Raw genomic sequence first — 27,774 nt, forward strand, 5'->3', positions numbered from 1 at the left:
AAATCAACTATGACAAATTTAGTTTCAGCTAATGACACATCTGATTCAAGTGTAGGACAGCCAATTGAACCACTCAGAAAGGTTTAATAAAGCTACTGAAATTGAAATTAAGTACTTACGTGTTTAACACAGACTTTCCTCCTTCGCCTGCCTTTGAGCAGTGCTCATGGTGACACTAGACAGCCTTTGCTCCCTTAAAAATACTGCAGGCTAGAAAACCTCTCCCCTTTCCGACCTTCAGCCCACAATGAACACTGAAGAAATCACATTATCCAGGAATCGGTGCTTGGAAAGGACAGTCCACAGAGACTTGCAATGCAGTTGCAAAAGCTTTCAACATGCTATGTTATTCTCTATTAAGTTATTTTAAAGCTAAGTCTCTCCCTCCAACCTTCTCAAGACATTTTTACCAAGCAACAATTAAGCATGCTGTTCCAATTACGTTAGAAAATAATCTGTTAGCTGTGGCTCAAAATACTGCATAAGTAGATTCCTTCTGGTGGAAGCACCATGCATCCCGCATGGTTGCTGAGATACAAATAATGGAATGGTATAGAAAATTTCCAACCCACCTCCCTAAGGTTCTTTCGGGCATTTCCATGTGCACAGAAAACCAGCAAGAGACATTTCACACAAGTGCTTTTTGTTTGAACAGGACTTTAATGATTTAGCTCAAAGTAAGTAAAATAACCCTTGAGCACCCAAAATAATGTCAAAGAACAGACCTGAGTAAAGAGTGGGCAGGAGGTAAAAAATGAATCCAAAATAGGAAAGGAAAGGGAATAAATACAACTGAAGTAAGGAAAAAAGAGAGTGCAAGAAAGACAAGAAATAAAGGACATGGAAAAACAAAACAAAACAAGCAAAACAAAAACCCAAACAAAACAGAAAGCAGGCATCAAGAACAGAAGTTATGCAAAAATCTAAATGAGTAAGTCAAATGCATGTGTCCTTAGTTCCACCTGAAAAGGCTGCAACTTTCTTTCAGGAGCGCATCTTGGCAAGGATAAGAATTCTTTTTGACTTCAAAAAGGAAAGTTAAAAAACATCCATACACACAACCCAAACATTTTCTGCCAAATGCCAAATTTTCAGGCTGCCGTTTTGCATGCAGAAGCTTCAATACATCCTCAGTTTGATGCCCAGGCACTGGGCACAACTTATCAGCTAGTCACTATTTTAAACCAAAGCTCGATAATGCCTAGGATTAGGATTTTGGATGTGGAGTCAAACTACAGCAGAGAGGAGGGCATGCACAACAATCTACCTGTGGCCTTTCCCAGACTGCTACATTAACGCAAATCATGTCATAATAAACCCCAGTGGAATTCATCGGTCGAGTAACACTTTTGAGATGCCTGAGTAAATTAGAGGGGCTTGAAAGGAGGGGAGGGAGTCAAGAGCTGCAGCAGTTACTGTTTTTTCTAATAGATTTGATGAGCAGCCTGGCTGGAAAGAAAGCATCCCATCCAGGACTTATGCTATTTGTGATCACAGGAGTGCAGTGAGATGATCTGGCCTGCTTCGGTCACAAGCTTTCCCTGTGAAAAGAGTGATTTGTTTCTCACAACCCACAGCACCATGAGAGATTAGGTGAGAAAGATGCTCAAGACAATGCTGAAGTAATAAAGACAATAGCAAAAACCCCTGTAAAAACAACAGTTCAGCATAAAGGTAACAAACCCACCTCTGTGTGTGTAGGTCAGCTCCAAGCTACTCTGTCCCACTTCAGAGAAGTTTGCTGAAGATCAGAATTCTTTTTCCCCCTCTTGCAGTTAAGAATTTTTCCTATATTTCTCCATTTCAGAAGTACAAACAGAAAAGTCACACTGCCTTTAACAGGTGAATGTTCATTTTTCAGTCCCAAACCTGTATCTTAGATCCATTAACCCACTGCAACATTGTGACTCAAAGCTGCTGCTATCTGTGAGAAGTCCCTGCAACAAGACCTCTGCACAGCTACGAGCAGGGCTTCTCAAAACCCAGCCTCTCCATTTCAAATTTCCACCGAGGCACCAGAAGGACATACCATGGTCCATGCTTAGGAAATATAAGTACATTAATAAGAAAAACAAACACGAAAGCCCCAACATTGTGGTCTTGTTCTGTTACTAGCCAAAATCCTCTCCCCTAAAGTCTATGCTTTCTTCGTAATGGTTTCAAAGTTGATGGAAATACCAATATTTTACAAAATCAAAAGAAGTGCTGCTTTGCAAAAGCTACATTTGAATCTCAAATAAATAAATAAAACCATATCTTTATCCTAAGTATCGGGATATTGCATGATACAGGGAGGTGGCAAATTTCCAGGTTGGAAGAATTTGTATCTCAGCATTGTTTCTTCTCACCAATCCATATAACCACAGAGATGAACCCACTCTACTAAATTTTTCCAGCACCATGAAAACACTAATTCCAACAGTTCATTTGCACATGCTGAGCACACATTGTCTAGGTCAGTAGTCAATACAAGACCTTAGCGAGCACTATATAAATGGGACAGCGTGACATTAAGATGTACTACATTGCCGGAAGTGCCGTCCTCCTGCTAAGATGCAACTTGGACCCTGAAAGTCACTGATGATCCTACAGCACTTCTGGCAATAGTAACATTGCTCCAAGCAGGGTCTTGGTGGAATTCTGACTCAGATAATCACATCCCACCAGCCAGGAGGCTCACTCTACAGTTTTAGCTACACGTGGTGTTTTAAAGTCCGACAATGTTACCGAGAGAAGCAAAAATATCTACAGCTGAGCACAGAACAGGCTGCATTTTGGATATGTGATCTCTGAACTGCTTTTTATACCGTATTTGCCCCTTCAGAGGGGTATGCGTTAACATTCAATTAGGAATTGAAACAATTTTTGTCAAAGAGCAGAGCCATGCAGCATAAGTATTAAAAAATAGGGGGGAGGGGAATGAAGTCAAGTGTTGTAACTCAAAATCTCGTCTGTTTTAAGATGTTTATGATAGATACTTCAAAGATGTTTATTAAAAGTCTACAGTCATACCTATTTAAGATGCAAATGACATATCTGGATTAAGCAGACAGGAAATGTAAAATGTGACAGGACACAGTAGAATTTAAATTGATCAATAAACATAGCTCCTAGAACAAGAGTTCTCAATTTTTCCATCTCATGACCTTGCATTAACATAAAGTTTTCAAATGTCCCTTTCATACTCTCTTGTTCACCCATGATGAAAGAGAAATGCGGATCATGTCTCTTCTCTCCCTGTTCCTACCCTTTAGGGTAAGGAATCCATGATCAGAGCCATGATGAACTGAAGATCACCACCTAATTACTTCAGTTAGTATGCAACCAAGCAAACAAAAGAAATCTGAAATAATTCAGTCTCACAGCATTTACTGCGTGGCTGTAACCTGGCCAACTAATAAAACACCATGGAATATTCTACATGAAATGTGCTATGGTTTGGGTTTTTGGGGGGTGATTGGGTTTGTTTTTCAGGATGGTCACACCAGGGTAATATAAAACTTCACTACTAAATCATGCTATTAAACCAGTAACCAAAAACCGAGAAAACTGCATTTTATTGTAAAGTAATCACAAGAGGGGAAAAGTGACAAGCAAAAAAAAAACCCAACAAAACAAACCTCAAAGCCCAAACATATTTTTAATGTTTTGGGCTCCTTCCCATCCTGCTTTATATAGTGTTATTCCCTCACCTACTTGATGCCAAAAGCAGCTTTTGAGGCTTTTAGTCTGATGTTTTATTTTGGGGTTTTTAGGGGTTTTTTTGAGGGGGAGGTTCGTTGGTTTGGTTGATTGTTGTTTTTTTATTATTGGGGGGGGGGAAGACACATACTCCCCCCAAAAAAACACAAAATACCCCCCCAAAAGGCAACCCAAACAAACAAAAACAAATTAAAAAAAACACCACCACAAACCAAACAACTCCACAGTGGCTATGAAATAGAGAAGCCTGCTTTCTTAAACCCCACTCACAGCCCAGTCTACACACACAGCAGCATTTCCCAGGGCATTCTTTGATCAGCACAAGCCTGATCTGTACATTCAGAGGGGCTCCGAGAGACAGCTGGTGTCAGGAAGGTGGCAGAGAGGCCACCAAACCCCTGTCGGCCTCACCAAGGCTGCATGCTGCAGAAGCACTTGCAAGTCTAATCACCCATCAGAGCCACAGACAGGCTGCAGATTTCCTTTAGAGGCTTATGTAAAGCTGTTACATCTTACCTAAAAGGAGGAAGACATGTAAACACATCAGATGTGATGAGGAAGTCTCTCTGTTTCTAAGGTCCACATCCCTTAACAGCATTTGCTGCATGTCAAAATACTCAGTCTACATCGCTGCTTTCTCCAATTGTGTTAAAATTGCCTCTGGCCACATTTAATTACCACGATATTTATATTCTTGATTTACATATCTAAGTGTGTACATTAAGGGTCATATCCTGAATGAAATAAGTGAGACAAACTGGGCAAAGAAGATTGCAAGGTTTGATACAAGCATGTGCTATTAAAAGAAGGAAGAAAAATTACTTCTGAGGACCTTTTCAGAGCAGCATTTTTGGAGCACAAGGTTTCTTCAGCTTTTGAAAAATTCATAATTATGACCACAAACATTTTTCATTCAGACTGCAGCATTGCAAAGAAGCCAACAGCTAATGACAGACGCTAAAAAACCCCCACTAAGATAGAAGATTTTCCTCTTGCATTCACTGTCCTGGCTCTGCAGTGGTTAAATGGCCCCCACAGCTGTGCTGGCATCATTGATTAGGGTGAACAAGGAAGTGCCAGGAAAAATAAAGCCACCTTAATTTCAAGCCCCATTAGAACTGAAGGACTTGGGAGGGGGGAGGAGGGAGGAGAAATCAATGTTTGGCAAATGGGAAAGGACAAAATCTGCAAAAGGAAAAATGCATTTTCAGGCTAAGTTAATGCAAACAACAGACGGTGAAAAGCACTTGAGGTTGCCCCTTTAAGGTTGTGTCAGCATTTCCATTTATAAACTCCGATTTTTAGTTACACCCAAATAGATTACCACAGGCTTTGGCTTAATTCTAGCAGATACCACAAAGTACATCACAGATGGTAATATAAAATAGCAGTAAGAGCTCACTGGTTGAATAGTGCACCCTTTTGGTATCTGGTGTCAGAGTGTGTTTAAATTATGAATCACACACTTATGTACACATGAGCAGAACATACAGAGCTGGGGCAAGCATCCTGGGACCCAGATTCTACCAACACCGAAGGCTGCTTTTGTGTCAAGGCTGCTTTTGATATAAACTTTGTTTACTGTACTCTGGAAAACTTGAAAATATCCCAGCTACTTAATTTCAGTCTGCCTGAGTTGCTACTTGGACACAGTTCAGTCTAACCTTCTGCCCTCATTTAGATAAAAGCTCTTACTTCTGTATCTTGACCTCCAGAGAGCTACTCAGTCAATATTCTGAACATCTACATGCAGAAATCAAACCCAAGCCCTGGTATGCAACCCTTAATTTCAGCTCTGCCGAGACCAGAAGGGCAAGGTGAAACTGTTGTACAAGTGAGGTAATTCACAAAATTTTCCTTCAGTGTAACAGACCCAGGGCTTCACCTCAAACTCTCCAAGCAGATCAACAATGTACGCAAGGAGAGCTCATTTCCAGCATTTATTTCACAGATCTGCACAGAGCTGGACCAAGCCTTAAAACTGATAGCAGCACCATTTCTGGAAATTACACCATGCCTTTGGGCTTAGACATTTCAGAACAAGTATGCAAGGGGCCTAAATCTTGTATTAAACCACTGTGACATGTTCAAAACATGAAAAGCACAATACTGCTGTAAAGCATAACATACACTTCAGTCAGTCCAACTACCTTTGTAGGTATAAATTAGGCCTTGATCCTGCAAATAACGCAAATAACCAGGTACCCGAAAGTACTTTACTGGAGCAGCACCAAACCTCTCGCCAACATCCATATACATAAATTAAACAGCACACATGCAAGAGACAGGTCCTAGCTCGTGTTACAATAGTGCAGCCTTGCCATATAGTGGGAATAATTCCTCCTTCGGCTGCCATTACTGTGACTTGAGAGAGGTCTGCTGTGACAGTGCTCACTAGAAAAGGATGTTGTAGTCTGCACCTCTGGAAGAGAAGAAACACCTTTCAGAATGTCAATATTCTGTTTATATACACAAGACCCCATTTGCAGGATACCAGCTTGCACAATCAACCCTTACCTGGAATTTTTAAAAGCCACAAGCAAACAAACAGAAAACCCAACACACATTTCTGTGCTAAACATGGCATCAAGAACATCAAGGACCACTTGATTACCATATTCAACTTAGAAAGATTTTGCCAAAACAGGGCTTTTTGACAACTTGGTCTTTATAAAGTCTTCACATAAGAATTGTTATGAACTGGATTTCTTGCAAGAAGTGTTTGCTGTGCTGCATGCACTTTAAGAAGACTATTTTTGAAATAAGAGAGGAAAAATACGAAGTCCTATCATTTAATTGCAAGCCTAGACTTTTTCATAATCTTCCCTGCCTACTGCTGTAGTGGGAAGCATTTCCTAGACTCTCAACCCTTTCATGTGCAAGTGATCTACATTTTACATCTGATAAAAAATTCAGGTAATTAATTGAGCTGCAATTTGGTCAAGCAATTTAGTCAGCACTATGGATGGAGTACCATTTAAAAGAGGCTCTGTACAGAAAGTCCTTCTTGCTTGTTAACCCAAGCTGACACTTCTATTAAGGTAAATTCCTAGATTCTCTTAACACTTTCTGAAACTCACATCAGCATCCTTGGACTTCATGCCCTAGGATGCTCCTCTCTGCTTTTTCTTGATGTGTTTTAGTCTATAAGAAAGAAGGTATTTCCTGGAGTTTCCTTCTGCAGTGCTGACAACCATCATTTGAAAGATCAAACTTTAACATATAGGCTGCCTGAATAGACTGCAGCATAAGAAAGAACACAGACAGTAAGTAAATATTTCAGGTAAGAAAGCTGGAGAAGCTCAAGCAAACTGTCCAAAGAAATCACTGGATGCAAAGGAGTTGTGTGAGCACACGAAAGGAAGTCTAGGGATTATTTCCATGCTGTAAATAAAATCTTTGACAATTTAGAAGTCAGCAGAAACCTAAAATTCATACAATAAAGATTTAATCATATTTGTAACCTTCACATAACTGCAACAGTCAAAGGCTAAGCATTAGATCTGTGCCTCTGGCTGTAAAGTATTTATGAACTGATAACACTGCCTGCTCAAGCTGAAGCAGAGGGACACCACATATACAAGAATAACTGAAGTGTCAAAGAATCTACAACCAACTACATTTTCAGACAGGATTTAAGTATGCACACTGACCATTAGAAGAAAATGGGATGAGAAAGGACAGCTGAGCCTACAACAGTGATGGTAAACTGTGAATCAAATTCATTAAGTATTTGAGAATAAGTTTTTGCTAGTTAAAGAAAATGAGTAATCGTAACATCAGAAAGTGCAGAAATAAACACAAGCCTGAAGAAACCAAATGAAACTAAATTAGCTAGGAAGAAAACAAATCCCAACTATCATCAGAAGGTATAAGAAAAAGGAACATAGGAAGAAGCTTTTGTAGCATATCTTCATCTAAAACATCAAATCATTTAAGACCTAAGGCTAATTAGAGGACAATCAGCAGTGTATAGCACAAAGGTTCTCTTACACAATTAAGAACAAAAACTTAATAAAAACTACCCAGAAAGGACAAGATCCTGTAGCTGATGACCGCATACAAGTTACTTGCAGCTACGAGACCATTACTGACATCAGCTAGACAGCTTGAGATGTGACTGCAGATAGAGGATGAAGTTCTGCAAAACAGCACCAAAAGCCTTTCATCTATTAACTGCACAAGAAACAGGGATAAAACATTTTAAATGACTTTTCATCTAAAATGGAGCACCCTGCCATGCTTCCCACTGCAAACGGTTTTAGCTAATTTACTGTGAAGATTTTTCACATGTGGCCTGCAAAGAAGTTGTATTCAAAGCACTCATTTATTAGGCCTCAGACACGAGCAGTTAAAGTGATCACTGATTAAATCACCAATGTTAATCATGATTCAAAAGAGCAAGCAGGGAACTTTGAATTAAACGATTGATTTTAATCCTGTTTTTCATTTGCACCTTTTAGCTGTTTTCCTAAAGGAAAGGTTGAATCTCATTCACTGATGTGGCCATTTAAACATACTGATTTGCAATTAACCACTATTTTACATTAGATCTGAAGCTTTCCTAAACAGAATAAAATTATATCTCTATTTACAATATAAAGTTACTTTTAAAAACACGGAATTTATTCAGGATCTTAAACATTCTCATTAAGCTTGAAAAGAATAAATTAGAAATGGCTTATTTATCTTACACACGTGCTTCATGTCAAGCTCCTAGGATGGAATAGAATCCTATGAGAAACAGACCATATTAAAATGTTCAATCAATCAAAATGCCTTAATAAATAAAAATAAAAATATAAATAAATACATAAAAATAAAGCAAAAACTACCCAGCTTGTATTTCAAAATGCTTGCATTTCAAATTGTCTCTGTGAGACCAAAAAAATCATTAACTTTGGTAGTAAAAAGACAGACTGAAAATGATGGCTAGACACAGAGGCATTTCAACACTTAAAACATGCAAACAGACCAATATTTAAGAAATTTTTCAGCATGCCTATGCAAGGTAAGCACCCAGTTCCCACAGAAATCACCTTGAGTTGAAATCAATGGGTCTCAGATACCAAATTTGCTTAATCATAGCTGAAAATCTTTTTATTTCAGATGTAGCATACTGGAAAAAAAAAAAAAAAATCTCCTCCCACATCCTCCAAGCTTTTCCAACTAAGAAATCTTACCTGTCACTTACTTGTTTAAAAAATATGCTTATTTAAATAATTTTAATAGTTTATAGCAAGCTTAGTCCATAATGTCAACTTAAACACTTCCTTTTCCTGAAGAAATAAATGTATTCTAATGAAAAACAAATATTGGCATGGGTGGTAGGGATGAGAAAATATATTGAGAAGATCACCAACTATACCAGAATCATCCTATCAAATGACAAGGCCTTGGGATAAGGTATAATTAAGACAGAAGCAAAATGTAAAGGCTTTCTTAGGTAACCAGCAAAATAAAATAAAATGTGAGTATTAGATAGCCCAATTCATTTTCTTATATGCCACAAGTCTTAGATTCAGAGTCAAGAGCTCCATTGCTTCTGGGTTTCAAAATCTACCACCACAGAAATCAAAGAACTAGCAGCAGTAAGGAAAGGGGAAAAAAAAAAAAAAAAAAAAAAAAAGAGGAAGTTTAACATCACCAATTAGAAGTACAACATCAGAAACTGGAACAAAGGAAAAAAAATGAAAGAAGACAACGTGAACAACGCCAGTGGTTTAGAGCTCTCATCATGCAATAGATAAAGTCTCCGGAGTGCACCAATTTTTGGTGAAAGAGAGAGGAAAACCACCTGGGGAAGGTGAGAAGATAGCCAGGCATGCTAGGAATTGCCAGAAGGTGAAGAGAAGCAAAGGTACAAGAAGAAATCCCATCTTCAGAAAGCCCTTTAGCTGCTCTAAGTAATCAGTCCTCACACAGAGTCACTCCTCTGCATTCCCAGCCTGCGAGTGCTGAAGGCAGCCCCAAAACAGAGGAGTACTGCTTGCACTGCAAGGAAGTGTGTCCCTGACATGTGTCCCAGGGCACATACATAGCATACTGGAAAGGCTTATATGGAGCTTAAAGAACAGCAGATTAAGTAGATCTACCTGAAGACAGGAGACCACAGGGCTCCTAACACTAGGACAAGACTAGATCAAGCACCTGTCCACTCAAAATGGACGGCAACAAAAGCTTAAACAAAACATACCATTAGGTAAAATGAGGTATCTCCACACTCTTCCCTTCCCATTCTCTTCTGAAGTTGAGTAGTTTAAGGCATACTACTTCTGCTAAAAAAAAAAGAGCTTACAACTCTTTTGACTCTTCTAACTTAGCCATCTGCCAGTAAGGAGAGATAATATAAGGTTCAAAATGATTAAAAAGTAATTCAGACTGATATCTTCAATGCAACCCACAACATCAATTTCATAACCAGCTCTTAACTGAGTAATGAATACCACAGACCTCTTCATCATTAAAGTATCCTACAAGGGCAGGGAACTATCATAATACAAAAATAAACGGCTCATATTAATTTCTAAGACATCTGGGGAGATGAGCTACACGAAAATTTACAAGATTAAATCACATTGGTAAAGCATATGCAAAGTTGCAAAGCAAAAGAAACATGGCAAAGTCAGTCTACTACCAAGACAAGACTGTGACAACTGAGATAGACTGAAAGAAAAAGCTACACTCACCTCCTTTGTATTTTGACTTAAATGCCCTCATTCCAAATCTCCAAACTGACAAGTGGTTCTACATGTGTTCTTACAATCAGACATAAAAAGATCTCAAAATTATAAGGGAGAGGAATCCATGCTGTAGTTCAGGCTTGCAAAGCCAACAGACAGGTCCACAAAGGCAGACAGTACATATCTAGTTCCTCTTGACTGCAGCAAGAGTTTAGAACTTAAAGTACGTCTGCCAGTATGGTACTTAAGTGCTGCTTCTGATGGCTAACAGACATCTTCCACCATTGAAAACAGCACATCTCTCCTGTACTCCTTCTAGCCAGTGAATTAAACACAGAGCAAGACTATTTTTACAAGTGCCTTCAAAGAGCTTTGAACCACAACACAGAAACAACAGTTACAAAGGCAGTGTAATATCTCAAATGCCCCTACCTGGATGTCAGTGTCCTTAACAGGTTCAAGAGGCTCAAACGTAGTGACTGCACTTAGACTCTCTAGACGCTGCGAAATGTGAGATATATCGAGCCCTCTAGACCCAAGAAGCACAGACCTATAAGCAAGAAATTATATAGGTATGAAATTAGTATTGAACAGACAGAACTCTAAACCCAAATTCATTGCCGATATTTAGGTCAGCAGCTAGCCATGTACAGACAGTGCTCCCTGCTGTGTTATAAAAAAAGCAAAAAAATCCCCAAACTTTGAATAGCCTTATGTGTATCTCTAGCCTCCTCAGCCCTGCTGAACTCTTTCTGCTGTTCCACTGCAGTACTGCACAGCTGCCAAGTCCTTCCAGAGAGAAAAAAAAAAATCTATAGTACACTGGTAAATGTCTTCAGCAGCAGCCAGAACAAGGTACTGCACTTTCTGGCTTTAGTGCCCAAATTCAAGAACAGTAGCTACTCAGATACATCCTCCAATCACAATATTGGGTTTTGGAAGCAGGAGAAAGCTGGGGGGGAGGGCAGAAACCAGCTCTGCAGTCAGTCTGTTTCTCCCGGGCATGTCCTCCCACCCACACTAGAAGTCAACCCTATAAACAGCTTCTGCTCTCTGCGGAGTTTCCCATGCTGGTACTCTGTACTTACGCCTTAACATCAGCAGTCTCCTGGGAAGTGCGGGTCAGAGTGCGGGAGCGCAGGCGCTCCCCAGCCTGCTGAATCTCTTGCAGGTTGCGTTCTACATGAGGCAGCTCAGAGATACCTTCTGTCTCAGCTGCAAGCTGTTCCGCCTGCTGGAGAAGCTCACCAAAGCCTTCAGTATCCATCTCTGTTGCAGGTCTCACTCAAGATGCACAAAAACCTTCAGAGAAAAAGAAAAGATGCTTGATCAACTGTAAACAGTTTCTATACCTACAGCAGCACAGACAAACCAGCAAGAGTGGGTCTTCTAGAACAGGATACCCCTCTGCCCATCCTCCCCAAGCACTAAACATTAAGGAAATACTTTCAAGTGGTCTCAGAGAGCTTTGCCTTGCAGGACTACATTCTCAAGGCCTATCTATGGGCCTGTCAGCAATGGGATGAAGATGCCATATACTGCCTTGTTATAAATTAGAGTGAAAGCCGAGACATCCCTGTGAAAACTTGTGTTAATTTAGCTAAAAACTACTTGTACACACACACACACACACACATGCATACTACATATATAGATATAAAAAGTAATTTGAAGAGTTGGATCACTCAATGATCCTCATGGATCCCTTTCACTAAAGCTATCATATGGGTTTATATTTTTAGATATTAAAAATTGAGATACATACATGTGCATTCATAGATATATATATACATGCATCTAGATACATATGCATGAGGGCTAAAAACATACAACTTACATATGAGGTTAAATTAGCAGCAAAACAGACAAGCATACACATGTACATAGACAGCCATAACTAACCATCTACTAAAATGTGCTAATCTACACAACATTAATCCCTTAGTCAAAAGGGATAAGTAGACATTGTTCCAACATAGAAGATGTGCTTCTAATTCTGAGGCATGCAGAAAGTTTTACCAGTGTTTGTGAGAATTGCTTGCACAGACCAAATGAGAGCATGGTTAAAGAAACTAAGGCAAGGGCTGGAATGGATGAGGTCAATAGTGCATTGTGCAGTTCCAAATTCAGAATGGATCCTCTTATTGCTACAGAAAGGACAAAAATGTATGTGTTTGAAATCAGCATGAAAAAAACCTCTAACATGTAGCTGCAATAGTGTCCATGTAAATTAAATATGAAACCTAAACCCTTCACACACCAAATCCATGACTCGCAGCTAAACCACCTATATGCTACGAGCACCTGGCACCTCTGTAAAGCCCCAAGAAAAAAATCATGTAAATCTAGTCTTGCTGAACAGTGCTCCAGACATGGGAATCTCCAGTACACTCTCTGACTGCACTTGCACCCTAACCGAAAGCACCTGGGATCAAGATAAACCAGATCTCAAACATTAACTCCAGCAAGTTTATCATTTACTCAAAATTAAAATTAATGGAGACTATCTGGCTCAAGGGAGCCCACCAAGAAGAAAACTGGGCATTTTTACAAACAAAAACCAGCCCACAGTTCAAAGTACTTCTTGGTACCCCATAACCACTCCAAAGCAATTTAATAGTACAGTTTCAATATTCCTCACTTTCTCAGTCACACCACCATTCCCAAGTACAACTACCAGTGGCAACAGCACTACTTTTGTCTGTCTGGACAAGTGATTTAAAAGCACTGCATGATGATTCACTCAGACATGCAATTAGAAAGAGAAACTGATCCCTGCTGCCTGGGTGCCAGGACAAACCTTAACAGCCAGCATCCAGGAATGGAGAATTTCACAAGCACTCCCCACCCACTTCTGGAAAGCTGGGAGCTGTTGGGGGAGGCAGTTACCATGTTTGCACTGACTTGTTAATCAGGTGAGACAGCAGAGACTAGATTTCGTTGAACAGATTAGCATGTCACCGAGATGGAGGGGATCAGGGAGGGGTGGTGCTGGAAATAAGCTGCTCTGTGCACTGCAATGCAGCACAGAACATCTTTCCAGTATTTACTTGCAATAACTCAGGTGTACCCTGGCCAGAAGCAGCCTCTGTTGGCAGACACCAACCAGACCAGCCACACTCCAGTACAGAACTGATCAGATCCTCTGGGAGCAGCAACTGCAAGAACAAACTTCAGCTTGATTAGATCTGATCCGGTCCGCTTCCTCTTTTCATTACCAACAAGGTAAAAAGCCAGGAGCATAGGAAGGCACTAACTTCTAAAAGCACTGAAATCAAAAGCGTGGAGAATCAGTGCACTATAAAGCTGCTCCCAAACCTGTACTTTTTAGCCACAGATTCCACATCAACACCATATAAGGTCTGCCCCTTTAAATTTGCTGATATAGGACAATTGCAACAATGCTGAGATTGAACTGAATTCAGCAAATATAGAATAAACTAGTTATTCTGGAGCAAGTTAAACTACCTGTGATTATAATCAAGCACTGGAAATGACAGCTCAGAACTGAGAGAGCCAACACTAAACAGCTTTTTCTAAATAGTGACAGAATTCAAATATTTAGCCTGAGTAACAGCATGAACAACTTTGTCTCCATCGTGACAGAATTTATTGCATACGAGAGACTGCACTCTGATTCTTAATGCTGCTGTGCAGGATGGAAACTGCTGCCACAGTAACGAGTAGGGCGATGGCAAATTTTTATGTCTGGCTGGGGAAGGAGCAACAACTGACACCTAAGTGAAAGAAAACACATCAGAAATTAAACTAACTTCTGTGAAACCAGATCGACCTTGGGCTAAAAGCCAGGACTGAAAAGGCTCTTCTGTAAAAGATCTTTGATGACTTATCAATCGAAGCTGCGGCATTAGACTATTATTCCATTAAACTCCAGTGTAATGTGTCTCCAACATTTAAAACCACAAGTAATGACTATATATTGTACAGGTTGGCCAGATTTAAGCCAGAAAGAAACTAAGAAAGATGATGACAGGTTTCTTCAGTCGGTTCAGACTGATTAAAAATGATGACTTATTACCCAACCCCCCCTATAAACTCCTCAAGAGCACTACAGTGTTACCCAGTGAAGAATGCTGTAGCTATTTCACTTCAAATATGGCCATGATGAACAATTTGCTGTACTAGCTTCAGAAAGAAGCTAAGCTCAAATAGAATCACAGAATGATTTGGGTTGGAAGGGACCTTCAAAGCTCATCTAGTCCAACCCTCTGCAATGAGGAGGGACATCTTCAACTAGATCAGGTTGCCCAGAACCACATCCAGCCTGGCCCTGAGTGTTTCCAGGGATGGCACATCCACCACCTCTCTGGGCAACCTGGACCAGTGTCTTGCCACCTCCATTGTAAACAGTTTCCTCCTCATGTCCAGCCTGAATCTCCCTCTTTTAGTTTAAAATCATCACCCTTTGTCCTGCTGTAACAGGCCCTGCTAAAAAGTCTCGCCCCATCTTTCTTCTAGGCACCTTTTAAGTACTGAAAGGCTGCAATCAGGTCTTCGCAGTCTTGTCGTCTCCAGGCTGAACAACCTCAACTCTCTCAGCCTTTCCTCATAGGAGAGGTGCTCCATCCCCTGATCATTTTTGTGTCTCTCCTCTCGACCCTCTCCAATAGGTCCATCTCTTTCCTGTACTGAAGACTTCAGAGCTGGACGCAGTTCTCCAGGTTGGGTCTCACTAGAGCACAGGGGGAGAATCACATCCATTGACCTCCTGGCCACATTTCTTTGAATGCAGACAAAGATATGACTGGCCTTCTGAGCGGCAAGCACGCACTGCTGGCAAGCGTCTGTTGTACTTCACGTATTGACAGGCTTTGTGTCAATTGATTAACTTTGAGAAAGACTAAATCCAGAACAGCTGATGCATCAATACAGTTCCGTAAGTCACAGAGTCAAAATAGTAAACAGAGGAAGAAATCTAGTGTTGGCCTCTTGCAGAGGCTCCAGAGTACTCCCAGGCCTAGTCTAACGAGTTTGGATTGGCTTTTTTAAGGAAGACACACCAGCACTCTAGTAAGAGAAGGGGCAATTCTCTACTTGGTACAGCTGACATTTGAGGCAAAAGTGCTTTTTTTCACTGGCCCCTCACCATGAGCAGAGACACAACTGGGGTCAACTTCTGAGGTCTCTTCTTGCCTTATTTTCCATGTTTCACAAGTGGAAGTGGCAAAGTACAACGCAAATACCTGCTGCACATTTTCAGCAGATCACCCTCAAGTATGTAAAGCACAACGTTTAATCAGACCTTGCAAAGGGAAAACTTCCATACCCTAGCAACACTAAAACCATATGAAATCAGGATAGGCCATCTGAAAGACAAATACCTAAAAGCTCCACACTATACTTGGTCCTCCATCTGGTACAACAGCAACAAAGGGCTGATGCTGGAAAATCCTGAACAAGCCACACAATCTTCCACACTTAATATTTCTTCTGCCACCCACCAATTAATCATCCCCTGCCTCCCATAAAGACTTTCAGTCTCGCATGGTTTGTTCTTTATCTCATCTATAGGTAGGCATGCAGAAGTACAAGCTTTTTATGATCTCAAAGAGCCATTACAGTACATAAGTTGAACAAATATCAGTGGTTTTTTTAAGTTTTAAAAGCAGTAACATTCATTTATTTGCTGTTGCACTGTGAGAGAAGACAAATAAGGGCACATGACTATTCTCTATCTGTCCATTATTGAACCTGGAAGCAAACATTAGGCATTTTAAACCATTTTTTTATAATACAGGCTTTCATGCATTTGTCAACACTGCCTTCTATCTGCCATCTGACTTTGAAGTTCCTCACAGTGGTCTCAAGTTTCCACTGCCCTGAACAACTGATCCAGCTGTCAGTTTTGCCATCCTAGCACTCTCCTTCTTTTCCAAACAGAACTTATTTTAAGCACCTGACTCTCACCCAACTCAGCAGGGCACAAATGTCCACACGGTGGCCAATGGACCCTCACTAATAGAGCATTTAGTTTGGCATTTGAAATTCCTTACATGAAAACACAGAGTCTACTCCCTCACCAGATTTCCTGTGATATTATCACCACAGGAAAAGGATTTAGATGACAGAACACATTCTCCAAGCAATTTTTAAGCTCTTCTTATTTGCAAGCCCCTAGAAGTTTTCCAATGAGTAGGAAATCTTTTTAAAGACACAACGTAAGTGTGCTTTACTGCTGTTCAGAGGAACTGGCTTTTCTTTGGCATCCTCACCTTAGATCTCTGTGAACTAACTGCTGTCCCACAAAATAACATGACCACACTGAAGGAAGAGGGAAGTAGTCCTTGCTCGCACTTGGACTTTAATTCAACTCCCTCTGCTCACTGTTACTGTATTCTGGGTTAAAATAATGTTGGGACACAGACAGCAGCTGGCACTCCACAGCAGCTGCTAATTAAATACCAATAGTCGGTGCACCCACAGCTCAAGTTTTAACACAAAGGCAGTGCAACGAGCGTCTGCTGCTAGCAGCTGAGACCAAACAGGGAGAGGAAGTCAGTATATACACTTTGTACACTTTATGATGACTCTGGGAAAATCAAAACCCTAACACAGAGTGAATCTCGCTTAGGAGGGACAAAGAAACAGCATTCTTTAGGTTCAGAAATAAAGGTCTGCACCTGAGATGCCCTGTAAGAAATCCTCATATTAAGGATTACGATATTAATCCTAATTATTAAGAAATCCATTTTCACCTCTTTGACATGAGAAGTCAATACTGCTGTTGGTAGAAAGAACTTGTGATGTGGGGTATGGGGAAAGGGCTAGCCATCATTCACATTCAATCTAACCATGCAGGTCAAGCATAATCTGGCTACTAACAGCATATGTGCTGCTGGAAGACATCTCTTCCAAAGCCAGTGTGCTCCACTGTTATCTCCCAAACTGACCTTTTTGACCAGGTGAATTTAGTCCATACAACTATTAGTTATATTAATAATATATTGATACAGAAGTCTGCAAGACTGGACTGTTATCTCTCTCTGTTTAGCCTCAATGTGCTTCATCTTGAAAGCAGCCTCCATAGTCCCCCAGCAGACATTCAGGGGTAGTCTGAAGAGTCCACATTTAGCATTTAAAGACAGCTACCCTGTCCTGAATCCAACTTACAGGTCTGAAAAACAAGAGTCATAAGTATCATATCTGGTTTATCTTCTTCATTCAGAAGTCTGCTGTATCCTGCAAGACATATATGAAAGCAGTCCTTGGCAACTACAAGGTCACATAAGTTTAACAAAACCTGCAGTGAAACCGAAGTTGCATCATGGGCAGTGCAGAGAACACTGAGCCCCCATAACCAGACCCCTGACAGGAGATCTTCCACCAGTCAGGAACCAACATGTAACCCTGCTGTGGAGAGGAACGATGCCCCCTCTCCCCACTCAGCATGAACAGAGACATCAAAACACAGGCATGCACCTCCCCATTCAAACAACGAGCTTCTGCTTCCCAAAGTACCAACACGGCACCCTAGTTAAATGCTAAGCTTCCCTTCTACAGCTGGGCTTCGCACTGCCGACCACCACAACCCAGCTCGAATGAAGACGCTGCTCCTCGCTCACACAAGGCCAGCCCCGCTGCCTTTTAAAGCGGGTTATTTTGGGGTCAGAAACATATAGAACACACACTTTCACCCCCACCCCAAAGGAGCCCCAGAGAAGCCTACAGGGAGGCCTCCGACTACTCCCCACACTCCTCCCGCCGCAGTGGCCTGCACTGCTGCTGAGGTGCTCGGCCCGGGGCCGGCCACCGCCTGCCTCAGGCAGCCGTCTCCCTGAGGGGACTCTCCTCAGAGGAGGCCCCGCCAGAGTCCCGCGACGAGGGGCCCCCCGGGCGGCCAAGGAGAGGGAACCCCAGGAGGGAGGAGGCCGCGGAGGGCTCAAGGCCCTGCGGGAGGAGGCTGGAGACCCGCACGGGCCACCGCAGGAGGGAGAGGAACCGACAGGAGGGGAAGCTATGACATACCCGCAAGGACCCCTCACCTGCCCACCGTCCCGGCCTCCACGCCACCGTCCCCGCGCCGAGCGTCCCTATTGGCTACCCTCACGCCAATCCCCGCGCTCCCATTGGTGCAGGCTCCTCTTATTCCCGCGCGCGCCGGATCCCGCCCTCTCGCGACAACAACTTTATTGAGGCGCTCGCAGGCGGACACGGACAGCGCCGCATGGGGGTCAGGAGAGGAGGATGGTTTACCCCAGAGAATGCAGGTTCGAGGCTGCCGCCGCCTGCCCGCCCCGTGTGCTCGCCGCACAGTGATGAAGTGACCAGAAAAAGGGAACTACAGAAAGAAGGAAAGTGCGTGGGTTTTTTCCTCTCTGCCTCCTTCTCCCTTCATAGTCACTGCTAACTCATGCTGACGATCTGCCCTCCAAGCACTGATACCGTAGGAGGTAAAATGAGGATGACAAATTCACCTCACTTCTCCTTTCTATGGCCAAGTACATGAGCAAACAAGCCCACAGCCAGCAGGTATTCTCTCCATCACCACTGGAATTGTGTTCTGAAGGGGTACACTGCATTTGGTCCCCACATGGGAACATGTCCATAATAGCACGGGGCAGGATATTAGCACAAGCTTTGAAGCAAGTACTGCTGAGGACCTTGGACTTGCAAGGCAGGATCTGGGAACTGGGAATTTCAGAGACCCCAGAAGGGCACATCTAACAGCCTGCTTGTGTAAGAAGTAGTGGGTGGACGTCTTCAGTGCTCCAGAACATCACCCATCAAACCTCCAAAGTCCTTCCTCATAACTGTAGTCATGTCTTTTGCCTTCCTTGAGACTTGTTTTAAAAAGCAGCAGCAAGAAACATCCCTCTGCTCCCCTTTGCCCAGCTTTCCCCATATCCCACTGCCTGAAGAGTTATTCCTAGAGGGGAAATCCCTAGCACCGCAATCCAGCTGCAGCAACATCCTCAGATCCTGTTTTGGGATACCCAGCAAGGGAACCAGATGCAACACCAAGATTTTCCTACAAAGCTGAATGGATTTCCCCATTAATAGAGACCCTCTTTCCAAATACATGGAAAATCATGTAAATTACATGGTAAATCATGTAAAAAAGCAGATGTGATGCCTAAAACTGCTCCAAGCCCAGGGACAGTCAGTATTCCTAACTGCTAAGAGCAGGCAGGGGGGTCAGGGTTCATGGATCCATGGCCCTGCCCATCAGCCTGCAAGCAGGCATGTAGGAATCTGTCCTTACAAGGATGCACTTGGTCAAATTACATCCCAGCCTGCCCTGACACAGAAATCCAGATTTTCCTAATGGTGTCTCCTTGCATGCAGGAAAACAAGCATCAAAACATGGCTTTCTTCAAATGCTCCTGGGGCTTTCTTTTCTTTGCCTCACTAAGTACATTTTTTTTTCAAGCTGTCATAAATCATCTCCTGCAACTTAATTTTCTCCAAGTCACAAGCATCAGGGTACATAAAAACACTCAAGCTGTCTCTAAAACACTGGGAAGATGCCTGCCTCAATGCTCAGGTCTACCCCTGCCCTGGCCCCTGCAGCAGGACCATCTCTAATGTGTGGCAGAGATTCAGGACCCCAGCAGAGTGCAGGACAGCCCTTAAGCACTTCTGCTGTGAATTACAGTCCTGTGAGAACTGCCCCCAGGTCATAGAATCCTAGAATCCTAGACTGGTTTGGGTTCGAAGGAACCTTAAAGCTCATCCAGTTCCCAATATCACCATCCCAGTACCTTGCCACGGGCAGGGACACCTTCCACTAGACCAGGTTGTTCCAAGCCCCATCCAACCTGGCCTTGAGCACTGCCAGAGATGGGGCAGACACAGCTGCCCTGGGCAACCTGTGCCAGGACCCCACCACCCTCACAGGGAAGAACTTCTGCCTAAGATCTCATCTCAATCTCCCCTCTGCCAGTTTAAAGCCATTTCCCTTTGTCCTGTCCCTGCATGCCCTTGTCCAAAGCCCCTCTCCTGTAGCCCCTTTAGACACTGAAGCTGCTCTAAGGTCTTCCCGGATCCTTCTCTTCTCAAGACTAAGCAAGCCCAGCTCTCTCAGCCTTATCTACCAACTGTGCTTCGGGTCCCCAAGGAGGCAAAGGTGATTCACAGCCTTTCCAGCTCAGCTACCTTCCTCTGCAAAAAAACCTCTGCAAACCCCCAGTGTGCCCTCTCCATGGTGGTTAGACTGTTCTCCCTGTGCTGTGACACTTACTGGTTGTTCAGCAGCTGGGTAACATCATCAACCCCCCCCTCGCAGTTTTTCCCAGTGCTGGGTGCCTGCCTGTTTCCTGGAGCCTGTGCTCTTTCTACATCAGTAGTTTAAAGTATTTCTGATGTATTTAGGACTATATGCTGAGACCTGGCACGTAGAAAGCATGCTTTCCCTGTGCCACAGGCTGATCTCTGCCTTGGGGTGTGCTGCATTTGGGCTTTGCCCCAGTGTGCCCACTGACACCCTCCATGGAGCTTCATCCCCAAAATGAGCAGGGGGACAGCACTTGTGGCACTGCAGAGTGTGGGACAGGGACTCCCAGGGGTGCACTGGTCCCCAGCAGCATGCCCTAGTGGGATGAGTGTCCTGGCAGGATGAGTGTCTTAGTGGGATGGATGTCTAGGTGGGACAGATATTCCAGTGGGATGAGAATCGTGGTGGAATGGGTAATTTGGCAGGATGGGTATCCTCGTGGGATGGATAATCTGGTAGGGTGGGTGTCCTGGTAGGATGGATAACCTGGTGGGATGGATGACCTCGTGGGATGGGTGCCCTGGCAGGATGGGTGTCCTGGCAAGAAAGTTATCCTGGCAAGAAAGGTGTTCGTGCCACACCAGCTCTCCCTGAGCCTGTCTGCGCACCAGGGGCGGTTTTCCAGCAGGAGGAGGGTCCTGAGCTGCCCTGAGACCGGTGCTGGTGCCCCGGGGGACGAGAAACACGGGGTCATCCGGGCAGACTGAGACAACCGAGAACACTGCGGCAGCGGGTACATTGAGTCAGCGGGGTACACTGGGACAGCAGGATACACCGGAACAGGGGGCACACTGGGACAGGCAGGTGGCAGCAGATCCTTCGGGAAGCGCTGGGATGCACCGAGCCGGCGGCTGCGTGCCCGAAGAGCCCTATCCTGAAGGCGGCGGGGAGGTGCCCTCTGCACTGGATGTATCCGCTCTGCACTGGGTGCTGTCCCCTCTGCACTCGGTGTATTTACCCTCTGCACTTTGTGCCTGTCTCCTCTGCACTGGGTGCACTGGGTGCCTGTTCCCTGAGGACATGGTGTTATCCCCCTGCTGCACACGGTGCATATCCCCGCTGCACGGGTGTTATTTACTCTTTGCACAGGGCGCATGTCGCCTCTGCACACAGTGCATTTCCCGTCTGCACTGGCTGCATGTCGCCTCTGCACACAGTGCATTTCCCGTCTGCACTGGCTGCATGTCCTCTCACATGCCAGCACCTCCCAGCGCCATGCAGACAGGTCAGCTTGTCTCATGCAGAGGCAGAGTGGTGCTGAGCATAGCCGCTGGAGTGCTGCACCCCGCTGGGTGTGCACCCGGGACACTTCTGCCCTGGCTTCCCTGTGTGCCCAGGGGAGACACATGGTCCCTGAAACCACCTCTGCAGGCTGAGCTGTGCTTTTTCTTTGAGTAGCTCTGTGCACATCAGCCTATTCTTGCGCTGTGTTTATTCCTATCACCCTTCCGCTATTCTGTGGTGGGTGTGCAGAATGAGACCAGCTCCTGCTTCATGAAAAAGTGGGGTTTTTTTTCCATAGCAACTACTCCAGAAAGTCCCCATTCACCCTGTGGGAGCATCTACAGCAGAACTACTTCCTAGGCCAGCACCTTCCACAGCTGCCTGCACCCATCCCATTGGTCCTGGGTGGATGTCCCTTGTCTTTCCTCCCCCAGATTCCACCTGTGAAAGGGTGCTGAGGCTGGGGTCCATGCTCTCGGGCACTGCTGCAGCCAGACGTGTTGCAGGCAGAGCCAGGAGCTGGCAGTACAGGCTGTGGGGTTATGTGCCCATCTTCCACCCTGGCACACTGCTGTGAATGGTGAGCGGTTGATGCCTGGGGCACTTCCTGAGAGGGGAAGCCCCATTCAAGCCCCGGCTTTGCTGCTGGGGCAGGATGCGAGCACAAACCCTGCGCTGCAGTGGCCACGGTCCTGCTGCGCTATGGCCATGTCAGCCACCCGTCAGGCTTGTCTTCCAGCGAAGCATCTTCCCATGGGGTTTATTGGAGTTTAAATGCATTTAGGGCAAAGCAGGCCCTTAAACCCTGTCTCCAGCCATAAACCTCTGTTGCAACAGCCTCTTGGAGCCTGCTTAGGCAAAAGACACTCATGCAGTAAGGCAATGCATTTAAAAAGCAAATGGGTGCTGAGCTGGGTGTTGCTCTTCTCACCAGCAAGGCTAGTGCTAAGCAGGCTGGGCAGCCATCACAGAGCCATATGCTGAAGCTGAGCAAACCTTTGGGGAAGGCATGAGGAGCTCTTCAGGGGGTGCCTGGAGCACCCTTGGGTGCTGGTATTGCCATGCTCCCACTTTTACAACCCACCTTGAGCCACCCAGCCTGGCAGAAAGGACTATCCAAAGGCTCCCATTTCAGGGCTTCCGCAGCAGCTTCCTTTTTAAACTTGTTCTGTCCCTACTGCTTGGCCACCAAGGGCTGGTGGGGACACCCATGCCAAGCTGAGCAGTTCCCCCTGTGTGGAGGGGCAGGGGAGGAGCAACAGCAGTGGGGTGCAAGCCCTTGAACCAGGGCTGGGAAGCTGCCTTGGCGGCAGGGCACACCCAGGGGACAAGTACAGGCAGGCAGAGGCTCCTGTGCATAAAAAGCCATAAAACCCAACTCTCACTTGGCAGAGTGTTTCGGAAGCAAAACACATCCCACGCACCTTCCCATCGCCCCACCACACTCCCAGCACCCATCATCCTGCAGCCACCCACCATTAGGGCATCTGAGCACTGCATTTAACCCCCACAGGGCTTATTCCCAACTATGATTGTCCACCCTCCTGGGCCTGGAGGTCCTTGCAGCTCCAAGCAAAGTGCTCCCCAAAACTGGGCTTGAAAAAAGTGCTTGGAGATCACACCTGGGTGAAGAGTGAGGCACTGTAGCTGGTGGTACCTGGCACACAGAGGCTGCAGGGAAAGCATCCCTTTGGTGATGGAGCTGCTCTGAGAATGGATTTGGGCTTCCTAAGCATGAGAACTTGGGGTGGGTTTGTCCCCACTGGGGCTCAGCCCAGTGCCTTGCTGCAGCAGCTCAGGATGGACACGCTGCCAGCCCACACCACTCTCTCAGCCACCATGCTTGTTCTCACAAGCTCTTTCACCAACAGGAAACCCCAGGGTGGTGCAGAAACACCTACCACAAAGCCAGATGAAGGCAGGAGGAGGCTGAAGCCTGCCTAAGCATGCCTCCCCCATCCTCAACAGGGGACCAGCACTTTGAAGATGCCCAAAGCCACCCCACATGCAGGATGAGATCCATCCCAAAGCCTGAGAAGCTGCTTTTCTCTTCCAGAGAGATGCAGAGTTCTTCCCCGAGTTCTTCGGCATTCAGGAAAGCCATTGGGGTGATTGCAAGCAGCCCACCACCCCCCCAAGGTGACAATTCCCACACAGGAGTCACGAATGGCAACAGTGCTCAGCCTCCAGTCCAGCAGCAGCACTCACACCTCCAGCCAAACACCTTTATTTCTTTATTTCCATCCAGTTACACACCACTGGTACAGAAGATACAAAATATCGAAAATAGGCTCTTTTGTGCCACCCCTTCCCCCCCGTACCCCTATCCCCAAAGTGTGCTGGCTATTTACAGGCACAGGTGAATGGCTCAGTGGCAGCAGCTGCACTTGCTGCTGGCTGGCTCCTTACACACGCAGCCCTTGGCACAGTTGCTGCAGCTTGCGGGGCAGCAGGCACAGCAGCCTGGGGGGAGACACGAGAGTTAGGGGGGGCCTGGAAAGGAACTGGGGTCCCATGGGGCAGAGGCACCTGATGGAAAAGGGAAAAAACAGCCCCCATACACATTATCCCAATGGCACAGCGGCTGCGGTCCTAACAGGGAAGGGACACCCCTCAAAGGGCAACAGGCGGCAGGTCTCAGGAAGAGGGAAGGATCTTCGCAAAGGTCCAACAGTACAGGGGCACCCCATGTCAGAGCGGTGGGGTCTCCATAGGGAGCCCTACAGTGCAAAGGAGAGATTCTCTAAAGGGCAAGAACCCCTTGGATTCACGGGCACGCTGGGAGGTGCCCATAGACGGGTCAATGGAGGCCCAGCAAGGCACGGGCAGACCCCTAGGCAAAACCTCTGTATGTCCCCCCCACTTCCCCCGGCTGAGCCCCACACTCACTCTTGCGGCAGCTGCGGCAGCGGCAGTTCTTGCACTTGCAGGACCCGGCGCAGGAGCAGGAGTCACCTGGGACAGCAGAGCAGCCGTCAAGCTGGGACGGGACCGGGGCCGCGACGGGGAACCGCTGGGCACGGGACCGGGACACTTACCGGCGGCACACGTGCAGTCCTGGGGATCCATGGCTTGGCGTGGCTGGGTTGACTCCCTCAGTTCAACTCGGCTGGACTCGCTGAAACACAGAGTCCCGCCGGCGTTCAGTATTTATTGGGTGAAAGAATGGGGCGGTGCGCGACGCTGCGCACGGTGAGGCGGGACCCTTATCGGGGCCGTGCAGCGCCGGGCCGGGCCGTGCTCACCGTGGGGCCGTGCTCAGAGGGGTGGGGCCGTGGGGCCGTGCTCAAGATGTGCCGTGCTCACGATGTGCCGTGCTCAGCCGGGTCACGGCCGTGCCGTCATCCTCCTCCTTTTCCCCCCCGCCTTCCTCCTCCCACCCACTTCCATCCGGAAGGTCTTACCCGTACCCCATTGTGCCCCCTTCCTGCAGGATGCTGCATCCTGAGGGCCAAGATGTCGGAAGATGCCGGGGGGGGCGGCAGCGCTGGCGTAGCACTGACCCCAACTCCTACTGCACATCTGGGGCATCTCCATGTGCCAGTGGTGGGGTGCGCTGGGCCCCCCACCCGTGAAGAGACCGCGGCTTGGGATAGTCTCAGCATCCAGCTGGAGGGTGGGGTGGCCCCGGGGTAGAACTTGGCGTACTTGGCAGGTCCTCAGGGGAGGTATGCATGGGGGTGCAGCACCTGGATGCGGTGCTGGGGCATGGCATGGGCTGCCAGGGGCTGCTGGGAATCACGGCTTCCCTGCACAAGCAGTGCCCATGGGTTTTCCCTCTTGTCCCAGTGTTTATGTGCCAACTGGCTTTCACCACCAGCCAGCTTGGCACTGGGCATGGAAATGAGCGGCTGGGCCAGGGACATGCTGTCCCTGTGCCTGGTGGTGGTGTGGCAAACAGGGCAAGCCTGGGCTCAGACCTGGCACTGTGGATGGGCTCTATCCTGGTGGAGCTCAGGCCAGCAGGCCGCTGGATCAGGAGGGGATCAGTAGCCCCGGGAAGTCATGCCAGGGAACGGCTCGTGCTCGTTGTCAGAACCACAGGGTCGTTTTTTCCTGGCAGTGTTCCACGGGCAGTGTAAATACAGGGCTAAGCCAGCAGGCACTGCGCTTGTCACTGACTGAGCGGGAAAGGAGGAGAGGTGAGATCATGGCACGTGTGGGCTTACTGCACATAAACAGGGGTTGTGAAATCACTTCCCGGACTCCCTCCCAGCAAGGTCTGTCCTCCTCTCCAGCGAGGACAGCCTCTGCTGCACCCTTGCTTGAAGAAATGAGAGCCCCACAGCACCCCAAATGGGGATGTGAATCCTGACATGGGGATGCACGGAAAATGGGGGTGATTGTGCAGGCGCAAGGCTGCAGAAACACAGGAGAATTCCCAGATTTCTGGGAATCCCACACATCACCCACTGAGGGGCTGTGCTCCCGTCATTGCAAGTGGGAAGGTCCCAATGGGACCGTGTGTGTGGAGCTGGGACAGGAAAAAAGCCTGGAAAATGCCCAGTTTCCCAATCAGGGCATTTCCACTGAATAATGAGGTCACTCTGCAGCAGATCAGAGAGGGATGGGGCATGGGCTTGCTGGGATGCCTGACACATGCCAAACATCAGTGGGGAGAGGAGACCTTAGGGTTACCCCACATCTTTGCTGGTGCTCCCATTTCCCAGGGCTGGCAGGGGCTAGTAGTTAATCCTGAGGCTGTGCCCATGAAAGAAGGATGCAAGGTCCAACCCTGATTTTATAGCAGTTGGAAAGCAAACAGAGGAACCCAAGCTTCCCAGCACAGGTCTCAGGGCTTGAACAGCATCTGATAGATGTTCTACATCACACTGCTGTGGGGCAGGACTGAAGCAAACTCATCCAGGACAGTGAGGCTAGAAGGATGCTGTCAGCCCCACTGGTTCAACCACATGTTTGGGGATAAATCCCATTAGCAACCTCTCCTTCAGGCTTGTTGTGGGCTCACCAACTATGTTTTTGCATGATTGGGACTTAAATCTCTCTGGGTAGAAAGGAATAAAGAGAACCCTGCGATTTGCAGAAGGAAGTTTCGTTTGGAGCTCCAGAGCTGGTGTTGCACCCTGCCTGTGACATGCCTGCCCTGTTCTACATAGCGACATGCTTCATAGCCATTGAAAGCGTGGGGTGATGGTGTCATCTCAAGGGACACCCTGGGGGAAGAGCCCTCCTGGAGCAAAGGAGTATCCCCAAGGACTGGCAATGCAGACTGGCAAAGCACCCAGTATGCAGGGGTGCCCTTAGCTGTGACAAACCCCTGCTGAGTCCTGGCAGCAGTGGCTAGATGGGTCAAGAAAGGTTTTACAGCTATAAAGAGGCAATGAAAGGCTGTATTTGGGGAGCATGAGGACAGGCAGGACCCCTCATGTGTCCTAGGGAGCAGCATGATGCCACATAGCTCCTGGGGTGCGATGTCCTGTTGTGAGCAGGGCAAACATCACACCCCAACCTGGGCATCTGAACTCACTGTGGACTCAGTCTGGCATGGGCATTGCAACCCATCACAGACATTGCACCTTGGTGTGGGCATCCCATCGTGGGCATCACACTCCAGCATGGACATCATAACCGCTGGCAGGTGTTGCCCCCCATCATGGGCACAGCATCCTATTGCAGGCATTGCACCACATTGTGAGCATCACAGCCCATTGTGGGCATCCAGGTCACACACAGCTCCCTGCTGAAGCACCCTGCCAAGCTGGCAGAGGGATGAGCAGTGCAGTTCTTCCCAGCCAGTTCAACCAAACTGCTGGGAGGAAAAGCTAAACCTGTTTCCCCACCACCCCACCTGTCATGGAAATGTTACCCCTGGAAATGGGCAGGGCTGCACCAGTTATTACACTGTGGATGAAGGCTTGTACTAACAAGCTGCTCATTAGCCCTGAGGATTTCTGGTGGAGGAGAAAGCAT

At 46.3% G+C, this 27,774-nt stretch overlaps 2 protein-coding genes across 3 annotated transcripts in view; both read right to left on the reverse strand.

The window, feature by feature from the left end:
* NUP93 (nucleoporin 93) overlaps window positions 1-18,442 on the reverse strand; it is an 84,616-nt gene extending 66,174 nt beyond the window's left edge. Inside the window, exons 1-3 of one of the 2 annotated variants that reach the window (XM_080638641.1) lie at window positions 18,389-18,442; window positions 11,474-11,687; window positions 10,818-10,935 (exon numbers count right to left, since the gene is read on the reverse strand). In XM_080638641.1, coding sequence (XP_080494767.1) covers window positions 10,818-10,935; window positions 11,474-11,652 — 297 coding nt within the window. In that variant the 5' untranslated portion in view covers window positions 11,653-11,687; window positions 18,389-18,442. Of the gene's footprint in view, window positions 1-10,817; window positions 10,936-11,473; window positions 11,771-18,388 lie in introns of those variants that run through there. The other variant, XM_080638642.1, reaches the window with a different exon arrangement.
* A 5,721-nt stretch (window positions 18,443-24,163) lies between these two features.
* On the reverse strand, window positions 24,164-25,000 carry LOC308231872 (metallothionein-2). Its single transcript, XM_080637688.1, has 3 exons — window positions 24,882-25,000; window positions 24,733-24,798; window positions 24,164-24,306 (listed from the first exon to the last, which is right to left on the reverse strand). Exons 1-3 carry the CDS (start codon window positions 24,910-24,912, stop codon window positions 24,212-24,214), a joined length of 192 nt encoding a protein of 63 aa, XP_080493814.1. The 5' UTR covers window positions 24,913-25,000; the 3' UTR covers window positions 24,164-24,211.
* Window positions 25,001-27,774: the final 2,774 nt, after the last annotated feature.

The sequence above is a fragment of the Psittacula echo genome (assembly GCF_963264785.1).
Source record: "Psittacula echo genome assembly, chromosome: Z".
Classification (NCBI taxonomy): Eukaryota; Metazoa; Chordata; class Aves; order Psittaciformes; family Psittacidae; genus Psittacula; species Psittacula echo.

Bases quoted from the DNA above. Each gene is read 5' to 3' on its own strand.
- LOC308231872 (XM_080637688.1), bottom strand. From the start codon at position 24,912: ATGGATCCCCAGGACTGCACGTGTGCCGCCG. The intron at 24,799-24,881 runs GTAAGTGTCCCG...CTGCTGTCCCAG, and splicing joins GGACTGCACGTGTGCCGCCG to GTGACTCCTGCTCCTGCGCC. The intron at 24,307-24,732 runs GTGAGTGTGGGG...GTCTCCCCCCAG, and splicing joins CTGCCGCAGCTGCCGCAAGA to GCTGCTGTGCCTGCTGCCCC.